Source organism: Cyprinodon tularosa, unplaced genomic scaffold (genome assembly GCF_016077235.1).
Source record: "Cyprinodon tularosa strain WSP-4 unplaced genomic scaffold, ASM1607723v1 ctg582, whole genome shotgun sequence".
NCBI lineage: Eukaryota > Metazoa > Chordata > Actinopteri > Cyprinodontiformes > Cyprinodontidae > Cyprinodon > Cyprinodon tularosa.
Genome location: NW_024039321.1, coordinates 299,951 through 313,538, shown reverse-complemented (window position 1 = coordinate 313,538; position 13,588 = coordinate 299,951). Strand labels below are relative to the sequence as shown.

General features: G+C 37.3%; 1 protein-coding gene across 5 annotated transcripts in view; it reads left to right on the top strand.

Annotated features, from left to right (window-relative positions):
• The window catches only part of LOC119797413 (serine/threonine-protein kinase BRSK2-like), a 49,014-nt gene extending 39,293 nt beyond the window's left edge, over positions 1-9,721 (top strand). For all 5 annotated transcript variants that reach the window (XM_038306474.1, XM_038306475.1, XM_038306473.1 and 2 more), the window contains exons 19-20: positions 4,549-4,638; positions 6,880-9,721. In XM_038306474.1, coding sequence (XP_038162402.1) covers positions 4,549-4,638; positions 6,880-7,094 — 305 coding nt within the window. In that variant the 3' untranslated portion in view covers positions 7,095-9,721. The remainder of the gene's footprint in view (positions 1-4,548; positions 4,639-6,879) is intronic.
• The last annotated feature ends 3,867 nt before the right edge of the window (positions 9,722-13,588 follow it).

Here is a 13,588-nt window from a genome sequence, read left to right as displayed (position 1 = left end):
GGGATGCTTTATGGTTAGAAATGAATGCATCTGAGATGCATTCCAGCTGGCTTGGTGGTGTCTGTCCGCCGATAACTTCTCAAAATCCTAGATCCAGTCTCAGCAGTCCTCAGAGTACTGCTAAGGCTTCAGAATCGTTTAAAAACTTCATGCAGCATGTCGATTCATATGAAAAACTAAAACCATACGTAACTGAGTCTGAGGACCTTCAGAAAAAAAAAAAAACATACAGAATTTGTTATAATGGAGATGCTGACGGATTTTCGCATATGGTCATATGGGTGCATGCTTTCTCCACAAGTGGTAATCCCAGGGTTATAGCAGGATACTTTATTGATGAAGTGGAAAACAGGAGCGGAACTCCAACGCGTATCAGGACAGACCTGGGAACAGAGAACTAACTGTTCAGTGGAACAGATGCAGATATTTTTAAGAAGTAATCATGAAGACCAGTTTTCTGAGAGATGCTTTATTACTGGCTCAAGCAATAATAAAAAAATATATAGATAAAATCTCGTAATTATGAGAAAAGATCTCAAAATCACGAGATAAGCTGTCTGATTTCTTTTTCTTTGGTGAATGCAATACGCTTCCGTAATTATGTCCCAATTTGTCTTTGTAAAATCTCTCTAAAACATTAAATTTTAATGTGTAAAGTAAAAAAAATTGTAAGTTATCAGGCGTTCTATGAATAATGTGCTGCTATACAGACATGGATGATATTTTTCTCCTACACTGCAAAAAAATCGAAATCTGGATAAGTAATTTTTTTTCTTAAAATAAGTGCATTTGTTCTTGAATTGAGTAGATAAAAGAGACATTTTGCCAATGGAACAAGACAATTTACACTTAAAATAATAAAACACAATTAAATTGTCTTATTTCAAGTGCATATTATCTAATTATCTTATTTTAAGAGTAAAATTACTCATTCCATTGGCAAATTACCTAATTTACATACTCAAATTAAGGGTGAATACACTTAATTTAAGAAATTTGTACTTATTTCTAGCTCGTTTTTGCAGTGTACTGGAGCGTATTTCTAATATAGCTGGGTAAAATAAAGGTCTTTATCCTAAAAAAGGATCAAGCACCTCTGTTATCATCTGTGAACAGACACACACCTCATCATGCTTTCAATATTCCAAGCTGCTGATATGCTGGCTGCTAATATCCTGTGATGCAGCTGTAAACTTCATTGACTATTGCTCTTTTTCCACTGAGGTTTCATGGAACCTGGAGTGTTTCCATGATCTCCTCCTGTGATCTCTGCTGGAGATATTCTCAGACGCTTTCCTTTTATTAATGGACCTCTGCAGGAGCCGTTTCATTGAAGTTATGTTTTGTGTGCTTCTGAGGAAGTTTATGTTCATCTGAACTGATGATTTCATTCATCTGGTTACACCCATGGCCATTTAGTAAACCTAGATCTGCCAGAGATGTTGTAACTTTGGTGTTAGCTCGACTTTCAGTAAAAAAAATTTATTCAAAATCTTTTGTAAAGAAATCTCTAATGATTTTAGTTTCCTAGTCCATGATCAACAAATCACTAATTTCATTTCTATGCTGTTTATTTCTATTTTTGTGAATTATTTTTCCAGAAATTGTTTGAAATGCTCCATTTGTTACTAGATATCAACCGATAACGTTTTTCCAAGCCGGATGTCCATGACGATTATTTTGACTTAAAGTCTGTTGATATTTTTTTGACTCATTCTTAAAGATATTGCTTTTTCTTCCTCCATGTACATCATAGAAATAGCACAATGTTAACAAATGTTACACAAAACCCAATTTAAAGGAAATCTCCGGTCAGCAAGGAATGATCAATGGATCATTATTCATACCTAAAACTAATACATATAAATTTACCATTAATCATTATAAAAATATAAATAATAATTTTCATTGAGATCACTGAGTCCGGGAGCGGCCATTTCTGCCCAAATATAGTAACACCTCACTCCTGCCATCTTCTGGCAGTGACGTCACGGTGCGGTAAGCCTAGCGCCATTCTTCCCGCTTTACAAGCAAAATCAATGGGAACTACTAGACACATCTGCAAACAACAACAATTATCGAAGATTTCCAGAGGACTTCACCATTGAAATTCACCAGAGCTATAGTTAAACTGACAATGCCCACGAACATGGCAGTTGGATGTTGGAATACGTCGGCTAAAAGTGACCAAAAAAACTTGAAGAGGGAGGATTTGCCATCGAACTTCTGGCCAGAGAAAAAAACAAGTGATATGTAGCCAACATTTCGAAAAATAATGTTTTCAAGACGACTTGGATAATAGCGCGTTGTCACAAACACCAGCTACAGCACTGGGACTTGATCCACAGCCACACCGTGATTATATTTGTGGTAAGTTATGGTTTCAAACAGTCATTGAAGTTCGCCTTTCTAACTGAGGTTCTTTGAAAATGACAGAGGATCTTAAGGGAACATTTTTTATGACCCTCGGCAGTGAAAACCTAGTTTCACTAATTTGAGATTAAAAACTTATTTGTTTCACGTGACCTTTGACTGAGCTATTTAAATATTTTTAGTTACGTTTTTCAGGCTAACTTTCTTTGCATTGAATGAAATGAGAGGTGTTATTTAGTATGACCCCAATGACATCAGGAGATTGTTGATGAGAACAACCCGTTGTTTTTCAAACCGCTGTCTGTGCCTAATGGCCAACGCTCTGACCAGTTAGAGCAACTGACCGTGATGTAGTAAGCGCGACAGAAAGCTGGGGGGGGGAGGGTAAACAAACAGCCTGTCGATAAAATGGCGAATATGTCCTTCTTAAAAATGAATTAGCGTAGAGCCTCCTACTGCTCACGTTTCAACGCAAACCCCAAGTGTAATCCTTCCAAAACTGATTTCAAAGCTGAGTCAAAAATCGTCATCAGAGCCAGCGGTCCTTCAAGCACGACTATGCCGAGAGAGGGCCGCTGGAGACGGGCTGCAGTTAGCCCTGGCTGCTGTTAGCCTCAGAGATCCGCTGGTTGCCGCAGTCCTCTCAACTTCGGAAAATTTTTTTATGACGCATTAAATCAGTATAGTGACGCTTTAAAGTATAATATTCTTGCCACAAATTATCTTAAAATGTACTTTTATTGAACATAGGAACAGAAAAGAGAACCTTTAAGTTTCAATGGAGCGCTCCATTGAAAGCTGCTATCACATGCATGGTACTGTTGTGCTTTCTTCAGCATCGTGCGTATAACTACTAATGATGCAAATTACAAAATAAATAAACTTGTCTTCCCTGGAAAATTACAGTATAGAGGTACATAAGTTTTACCAGCAGTGATGTGATGTGAAATGGATTTTTCCAAATAGCCAAACTTCACCTGTTGGGTAGAAACTTTGCAACCGAGGTTTCGGTGGGAATCCTGACCTGTGCTTTCAGTGTACCCAAAAACACTCTGGTCTTGTTTCTCTGTTCTGATGCCTTTTATTTCTTCTCATACACTTCGTTGACACTTTTTCTCTTACGACCCTGGCCATTCTCAATGAACTGCGATGAGAAAGGCAAGCTTAAATGACTGGCTGAAACCGTAGCTCACCACTAATATAGCCTGAAAGTGCGGATGTGCATAAGACGATAGCTACCTATGGGAACTAACACGTAGGATGGGCTTGCGTAAATGTATCACCAGAATGATTGGCAATTAGGAGGACCACTTATTTTGATGATACACCCGGAAAAAGAACATCCTCCACTACAGCTTTAAAGTAAAAACAGAACATTAACTTTGCATTTGATTTTTGTCAGAAGCTTGAGTTTAGAAGGAGTTCACACAAGTTTTTAATTCCGTGTCAGAAACCTGTCACCATTTCTCATTTCTGAAATGCTAACTATTAAATATGGTACAAATATGAGGTTGCATCATATGCACTGTAACGTCAGTGTTCAATATGGCATGCTACAGAAAACCTCTATCTGACAAACAAAAGGCAGAAGATACATTTAGTGGAATGAAATAAAATTTCTTCCATGTATGTGATTGAAGTTTCCATCCATCCATTTTCCATCATGATTATCCCTGCTGGGTATGCGAGGGGTGCTGGTGCCTATCTCCAGCTGTCAATGGGCGAGAGGCAGGGTACACCCTGGACAGGTCACCAGTCACAGAGACAAACAGGACAAACAACGGTGCAACAACAGTGCACTGCCACAAATTAAGTTTCCTTTTTAATCAATTTGTATTAATGCTATTACATGTTAAAAGATGATTATCATTTACTATCTGAATTTCAATATTAAAAAGATTCAGACACACTTTGAAAAATAGGGATTAGACAATAAGACAATAATGAGGGGACAACAGATCCTATAACATGGGACACCAAAAATATGCCTAAACGTTGTTTTTACTGCCTCCTATTGGTCACAGACTCTACCTGCAGGTGTAGAAGAAGCCTTTTATTCGTTAGTCACTTGTCTTTTTGTAAAGTATCTAATATCACATCACCAGGAAAGACAGTAAATAAGAAACTACCAGGAAAAACTTGATAACTAACCATTAATTATTTTTCTTTCCTTAGGTCCAAGTCGTAGATTTAAGAGAGTCGTAGAAACGATCCAAGCCCAGCTTCTCAGCACTCATGATCAGCCTTCTGTGCAGGCTCTGGCTGGTGAGTACCAAACTTAAAGGTATACTTTAAAAAAAAATGTACTGGCTCAACCCTGTACCTGCTCCTGAGAGGGAACGCCTATTACCCGAAAACTTACTTTCCAGTAGAAGATTTGCAATTTTTCCACTATGTCAGACTCGCCTCCGGAAAGATAGCTAGCTGGGGATAAGCACGTATGACGGCCCTATGTAAACATATCACCAGAATTATTTACAATTAGGGGGACCACTTATTTTGATGATCTACCTGGAAAAAGAATATCCTTCTCCAGAACTTGAAAGATATACGTAGAGGTCCTATTTACAGGATAAGATTAAAATTAGATCTAAACAGATTAAGCGGAGACTATAAATAATAATGAAAAATTTAAATAAAAACGGGTCCCGGAGTGAAACAATTTTCAAATAAAAAGCTGATTTTAAACAATGAGCTTTCTAAATAGTGCCCCGCCTTTTTATCAACGGTTTAGGTGTGATTTGGGGCAGTTTCATGGTTTCACCAAAGGGCCTTACATATGTACAACAGTGTCCACAGTGGTGCTATGTTTCCACTTATGTGAACATAATTTTTTTAAGCCATTTACCAAAAAGATACGAAGTTCATCTTTGTCTGGATCTGTCCTTAAAAGTATTTATCACCCATGAACCATGTTATAACCAAAATCAAGTGGTGTCACGTCAGTGGGATCCATGTTGGACATCTGGCTGGGACCTTCTGAGGAAAAACTCTGCTCCCATTTAAGTCAGGCAGCTAAAACTGGAAAAGAAACTGATTCATCCAGATATGCCAACTGCAGGGATTGTTTGCATTTGCTCATTGTCTGTACATAAATCCTCACAGGGCATGCATGCAGCAACAGTGGAGAGGAAAGACCCTTTTTTAACAGGAAGAAACCACCAGGACAACCAGGCTCAGTGTGAATGGCCATCTGCCGAGGCTGACTGGAGTTCAAGGAGGCAGAAGCAGACATAGAAAAAGGAATATAGAAGCACATGAAAGACAGCAGATCCAGTTAGTCTCAGTGAAAGCTGTGAGCCCATAGCTTTGTCTAGGAAAAACAGGACTAAACACTGAAAAACAGGCCCAACTCTATCATCTATGATGAAGCTGTCAAATGGCAGCTGCACCACTGATATTTCTCTCTAGGATGGAGTCACAACAGGAACGGGCAAGATGAAACTGCTATGTTGAGAAAAATCAGAGAACAAAAAGTGGTTTATCTAACAAATAATGCTAAATGGTAGAACAGAAGTCGAACGAAGCAGAATAATCAAAGGGATCCCTATTATGGCATAAACAAGATGTGCTTTTCCTGGTGGACTGGTATACATTATAAGTTAAAGTAGTGTTGATGCCTAGTTCTATGACTTCGTTACATTAAGTTGGGGTAAGTGTGCGGCGTGTGGAGAGATGGGGAGACACTGCTCTCTAACCACCCCTTGCTTTTGCAAATGAAATGATTATTGGTTACAGTAACATACAGGGTAGGATATGGGCTGTGCTAAGCCCATAGAGTGAGCCAATAAGAGACCAGACTCACACACTGGAGTGAGTCAACTTTCAAGTTGTCCAGATATGAGTTGACTCAACTTAATTAAGTTGTCCTGTCGACAAGTTGACTATTAGGTAAATGTCCGTGTCCCTATGTCCTCCAGCAGCCTAAGTCTATAGCAGCATAAGCAATATAATATAGCAAAAAGCAACGCTTTAAGCCAGCCAGGGTATCTGCCTCATGGACTAACATTTGCAGTTGGTTCCACAGGAGAGGAGCCTTATAACTAAAAGATCTGCCTCCCATTCTTCTTAGAAATTCTAGGAACCACTAGGTCAGGTGCATCAGAGCCAGTACTTATTTCAGATCCTGGTAGACCTAACTTACTTAAAGAGGTGTAAAAGCTATTGCCTGCACTGGATTTTATCAACTGGTATCAGAGTGAAAGGATTGATACAAATGTAATTCTCTCATCTCAGATCCTATTTGTAGAAATAAGAAAAAGGATGTTTAATCTTTTACTTTATTATTATGCAGTAGACTAACATAATTTTTTCGGAACTATAATTACATTAAAACTTAAATTTGGTCCAACCAACATTAAAGCTTGAAATGTACTGCCATAAATTGACTAAAGATCGGTGAGATCAAGGAGTAGGAATATTTTTGTTAGGTTATCTAATAGACTCTTGTATATAGGGTTATTTTAAATATCATTCCTCTCTAAAATCTTTTTTCTTGCCTGTCAGATGAGAAGAATGGTCAACTCTCCCATCTACCCAGTACTCCTTCCCATCAGAACTCCCAGCCTTTTGAAAGTGGATCGGATCGAGTAGAACGGCAGCACACAGCAGATGGGGTGAGCAGCAGCAGCAACAGTGGGACCATCTTACAGCGGCGAGAGTCAGGGAGAGAAAAGACCAGACTGCTTTCATCTTCCAATGGGACGCAGTCTCATCCATGAAAAGAATGTTACAAACGAGAAGAGGTGGCTTTCCGTCTTGCCTCCTTCTCCACTTAGTCTTTCTTGCTTTCTTTCTTTCACCTTTTTCCTTACTTTCTTCCGGGCTTCTTGACCTTCAACCCAAATAAAAGGGAATAGAAGATGTGGAGGACTTGTATCAAAGATGGTCCAGGGATAGAACAGCAGATTCCCCAGAACTGACAGTCTATAGTAAAACTAGAGTGAAATGGTCAAGAGAAAAATCTTAAAACCAGAGAAAGAAGTAGTCTACCTTCCACAATGAAGTCATTAAAGCACAGGACATCTCCAATGAACAATCACAATCAACAGCTGTTTCAGACGTTTCAGGAAACCTCCAAGTTCATCAGTCAGGATGGTTTATGGCGATCACGGCAGATCACTGCGTGAATCAAGGAATTCCCATTCACCATATTGCTCTCCTTCACCACTTCTTCACATCTCTCTGCAAACAAATGCATTATCTCTTAGGGATGAAGAAACAAGGGAAAAATGGCCAAGATTTAGCTTAGTTTTTGACTGTTTAAAGTGGATTGTGTCTCTAAGTACTGAGCGAGCCTAGCGGTGAGTTTTCACAATCAAACAAAAGGAGAAACAATCCAAGGTTCAGAGCACAGGAACAAAAACCGCTAAAGGATGGATTTGTGGAGCCATATAATGTGGATACAGTTACATCACATTTACACAACTTTTCCTTGAGAGTATGGAGCCCCCCCGCAGTTATTATTGGAACACAACAATATGAAGCTATGATACCATATTGCCTTTACAAGAGAAGACAAATGTAGAAAACAGTAGGAAATCAGCCACATTGGAAAGAAACAAGTCAAACTGCAAGGAGGGTCCCCCAACAAGTCGATAAACATGCTGGATGAAAAGAGCCCACATTTAGAAAGAGCTACCCCCATATTTTAAATCCAGCTGGCAAGAAAACTAAAACGCTAACAACATTTTATTTGGTTTATTTGGAAAAAACAAACTTTGTTTTCCATCAGACATACATATGTAAATGTGAGAATGAGGTTGTTTTTTTTACTAGTTTCTCTCATTACATATATTCTTTTTTGTAAAAGTCTCTGAAACTTAACTAGGTGCAGTGAGCTGATTTTATTCTTCATTTTCCATGATAAAGGAGGTATAGATTGCATATTCAGTTATCCTCTAAACAGCAGGAAATCAAGTTATACACCCAAAGGTTGTCAGAAGTCTGTCCAAAGGGCACACAAGTAATAAATACTCATAAATGCTTTTTTATTTTGAACCGACACCCATAAACTATTCTATACCCGCATCTTTAACATTTTTGAATGCTTTGCTAATGTTACTAGCCACAACTAGGAAGAAAACAGCTCTGTCTTAAGAGAATGTTGCTCATATTCCATTTAAACTGAATCACTTTCCTCTTTTAGGTGTTTACCTGATGCTAGTTGGCTCCACTCGTCCCTATGAAGATCGGATTTTCAGTTCGTAAATAAGTATAAGTATTTTCAGTACGTAATAACGGTACTGATAATACTTATTTATATATTTAAAACATTTAAGAATGCTAAACTTCATTGTATAGAAAATATTGAAGACTTTTCTGGAAGAAATGGATACGTTTTAAATTCTCTCCATTGTACTGCGTTACATCATCTGACATGCTCAGAGCAGTCACAGTAATGTTTTTTTTTTTCGTTTTTTAGAATATGCAATACTACACAAATACGAAAATATTCAAAAGGAACCCCCTGCCCAGAAAAAGACAAAAGAATAAAAAAAAGTAAGAAATACAAAGTATGGCCTACCCCGGAGTTATTCTGCTCACGCATGTACAGGACGGATCGGATAGTGACAGACATTTATGTGTAGTTTACATTTTCAGGTTAGTTGCTTTTAAGAGTATTTATTACAAGTATGAGCTTTTGAAAGAATTCAGATTCACAGGTTATCATTAATAGCACAAGCAAACCCCTTTCTTTATAAACATAAATCACAATCTTTTCCTAATTAATTTGTCTGGACCTAACAAAAGAAAGGTCAAACGAGATTTTAACATCTGACAAATAGTAAAATTTATATATTTTTATTCTTTAAATTTAAACTAAATCACTTTCCTCTTTAGGTGTTTGCCTGATGCTTCTTGGCCCCTCTCGTCCCTATGCAGATCTGATTTTTTTATACTTATTTTTCCACTGTCTATAACGATAGTACATTAGTGAGCATTTATAGATGTGATATAAATAACAGCAGTATGTTTGAAAAAGCTCAGAATTCAAACTGCAGCTTATTTCTCTACGTTTTAAATTCAGCCCTTTTCTTTCTGAATCAAAGAAGAAGTAAACATTTTATCAGACGTGTTTTTGCGAATAGTGAGGAGGGAGGATCTTATGTAAAACCTGAAAAATGCAACAGGTTCCCCTTTCTGTAAATTTGGGCTAATTTTTTATTTTAATTCTGAAAACTGGGTCGAATGCAGAGAACCTATTTCTGGTATTAGTGAACAGGTATTCCATCCCAGGATAGTTTAATCAATTTTGAGTTTCTCAGAATTTACATTGTTTGCTTTAGAAACATAATGTTTTATGTAAGCCTACAAATGTTCTATTTAATCAAGGACTGACATAATAATTGACCTTCATTTTAGATCATTGTTGCTGTACAGGACATCATTTTCTAGATTTCTTAATATGCTTGGCGCCAAATACCTTTTTATATATATATTGAAGCAGTTTTTTTTTTTTTTTCAAAATCATGCCGGTAAAGCACTTACTTTGGTGAGATCTTAGAGAAATTAGAAATGTGCATCTGCAAAACCTGCTGTCTTCATCATAAAATAGAAACAACCTCATTAGCTTCTCTATTTTAATTGAATTAATCGTCTGATTGCCTATTCTTTTTTTAACACAGCCCATACGATTTATGATTGAACTGTGCACAGACAGCAGCCTGCATCTAATAACTGTTGGGTCTAATGGGTTACGCTTACTATGTAGGTTAGATGTAAGGAGGAAATTAGAGCTGAAAAAAAACTCAAATAATTCTTTAATAATTCAAAGTTTTGAGATACCTAAAAGCAGAAAGGCTTTCAAATCCTATCTCTGATTTTAAACATAATTCTTACCACTAAAGGGCAACACACATGGGTTGCAAATTACCTATACATGTTACGTACTGATACACGTTTCCATATTTGCAGCATTTTGACAGTAAGTGACTCTCCAGGAAATATGAACTCTCCAGCAGTTCATATGCAATGCAAAAGGATTCGCATTTCTGAAAAGTCAGATTGTCCATTTTTTCCAGCATAGTTTAAGTAGGGGAACAATGAAATACCATCTCAGCTTATACAGTACAGTGAATAAAAAAACCTCTAATACAATATTAGAAAGTAATTGTTCTGTTTCTCAAGCGGTTGGTCTCCGTTCTTTTATGGTGGTGTCCTCTTTTGGTTGGTACATTTAACAAGTCAGCTTGGCCCGCAAGCATTAAGAAATTACTTTGGCTTCAGAATATGAATTGTTTGACATAAATTAAAATCTACAATCCTGACTCTGACCAAATACAATACAGGCTTAAATCAGAGCCATCCATTCTTTCACTGTTTTACTCAAGATGTTCTGACACTTATCCAGGAGTCTTTGTCAATTATATTGGCTTGCACTTTTTTCAAACATAACATCCATCCATTTTCTTTACACGCTTGTCCCAAGTGGGGTCGCGAGGGCAGTCAATGGGCAAGAGGCGGGGTACACCCTGGACAGGTCGCCAGTCCATCGCAGGGCAACACAGAGACACACAACCATTCATGCACACACTCACCTAAGGACAATTTAGAGAAGCCAATCAACCTGGGAGGAACCCGGAGTACCCGGAGAGAACCCACGCATGCTCAGGGAGAGCATGCAGACTCCATGCAGAAAGACCCCGGGCCAGGAATCGAACCCAGAACCTTCTTGCTGCAAGGCAGCAGTGCTACCCACTGTGCCACTTAGCAGCCCCAAACATAACATGCCAGTGAAAATTCAAACAACACAATCAGACAAAATCTGGCTCATTCCAAAGACAGAACACCCAAACCAAAGCTGGGCAGCAGTCTTTATGCTGCCCAGTGCAGCGAGGATTGTTCAGACTACTATCTTGGAAAACGCATGGCACAGCACAGGAGAGCCAGTATCTCTAGGCAAGATTCTGCTGCATACTGTACTTGCAGCTCAAGAATAAAGAACATGCTTTTGACGACCAAAACATTCAGATTTTGGACAAAGAGGACATATGATTTGAAAGAAAGGTAACGGAAGCCATTTTTCTTAAAAGGACTGAGGTTTTAGCTTCTAAGCACCTACAGTTTGGTTATGGGACTCAATCCAAAGAACTGTCATCATGATTCAAATGCCCTAATACAACCCGTACACAACCAATGACTCAACAATCCAAGACAATGACGAGTGGGTCTTTAAAAAATCTTTCCATCAGACTTAGAAGGTGCTGGTCTCCATTGTGATGAGAAACAGCGCTCAAACAACAGATTACTTTACAGCGAATTGACAAAGTTAAGAAACACTACTAGATAGGACTCAAGCATCTTCAGAAAAACCAAGCAAAAACCTGGTTGCCTCTGATTTAACCATGTTTTGAGGTTGCCATGACCCGGATGACTGGGAATTAACACGAGCAACTCTAGCCTTTACGTTTAATTTCTGACTCCAAATCTAAATACCATTTTCTTATATGATCCAAGTCTTGTCTGGTATAAGCCGTCAGTAGACAAGAGATCAAGCAACTGCTGCTGATTAAAAGCTGTTTTTCATGTTAGTAGATATGACAGCATTGGCTTAGTTCTATTGAATTTAATTGTTCTGTCACTCTGTCATAACTGGAGCACAGCATTTTAAAAGCAATCATCAGCACCTGCAGGGTTGGCATATAAAGTTATCTATTGTCAAACTCCACCACTGACATTAACCCTTTACATGTTTAAGTATAGATTTTTTTATTACAGTGTAAAATATAAACACATCAAGGATAAGTTAATCGTTTGGCTTGATCAAACTGAAAGTGAAATTGACAGTTGATCCAAATCCTACAGAACCACCTAAGTTCTACACCCTTGATCCCAATGCACATGCACTAGTCAAAGCCAAGCACAATACAGCAGAAGCTCAAAAAGATGTGAGAAAAAAAGAAATTAAAAATTAATTTAGCATGATCTGCATTATTAAATCACATTTACAGGAGAATCACATAACACCACATTGTTTTTTGTTTTTTTCATAAAAACTGCATACATGGCGGTAAAAAATGGAATGTAGTTCCGGGCTTTTAAGGTGAAATGTTGGGAAAACAACCTTAATGCTTAGTGACAGTTGGGAAAAGACATGAAAATGTGTAGCAGAATTAAAACAACCAATTAAATTAGGTTATTTATTTAAATAGCAAAACATATTTAGAAATGTTTGCTAAGTTTTACTGGTATTCTATTGGTGACCACTGTATGTCAAAATCCTTTCTCGAAAAGGAAACACAGCTCAATGCAAGAAAATAGAATTATGTGTTATCTAGCCAGAGCTAAAATTAAACATCTTAAAAATGAATACATTAAAAACTGCTCATCTTTGACTCATACGAAAAACCAAGTATGTAAACAAATATCTGAAATAAGTTTGACTGAAATTAAGATAAATTACTTAAAAACATCTAATATTGGTTAAAATGCTGATGTTTGTCCAAACCTTTATGTGTATTTTTGAGTGAATTGAACCATCCCTAAGCCCATTTCCTTAAGAGTAACAAGCTGAGCAAGGTCCTACTCTAATAGTCTGAATGCTTTATGCCTCCCTGAAAAAAAGAAGTAAAGGAATGTACTTTTTACAAGAGGCGAAGTAGGAAGCTGTAGTGAAAGACCTACAGACTCAGGTGTATATTTATAGAAACTCACTAATGCTGCCTGGGAAGGAAAAATTAAGCCAAATTGAAGAATGAAATGAATGATATTTTGCCATCTCTTTCCTATCATTGCATTGAATGTTTTTTTATTTCATTGATGTATTCGCCACAAGCATAAATGAGGATGGAACTAATTATCTGAATGTCATTTTACACTATTTCTGATTCTGATACATATATCTGTTTTTTTTTTACTTCTATTAATTTATTTGCTATGCATTGTCAAAAAGTTAATTCTAGTATGAGAAATCTATAGGAGTGAATATACTCACACCAATTTTCGCCACTGAAAAAAAAATGTTTTTTAAAATGAGAGCTTTTATGCTAATGTATCCCTTAAGTTCCAATGTATGTTTTTGTGTCCACTGTTTATTATGTATTTTATTTATCATCATATATGTTTATTTTGCCAAAGTTCTACACCTTTAACGAAGCTAAACCAAAAGTACACTCTGAAATTCAACTTATCTCTGTGTCTCTTAAAGGAATTTATGTAACTTTTGGATAATTATCAGAGGCTTTTTGTTCTAGCAGACGTCTACCGTGTTAAT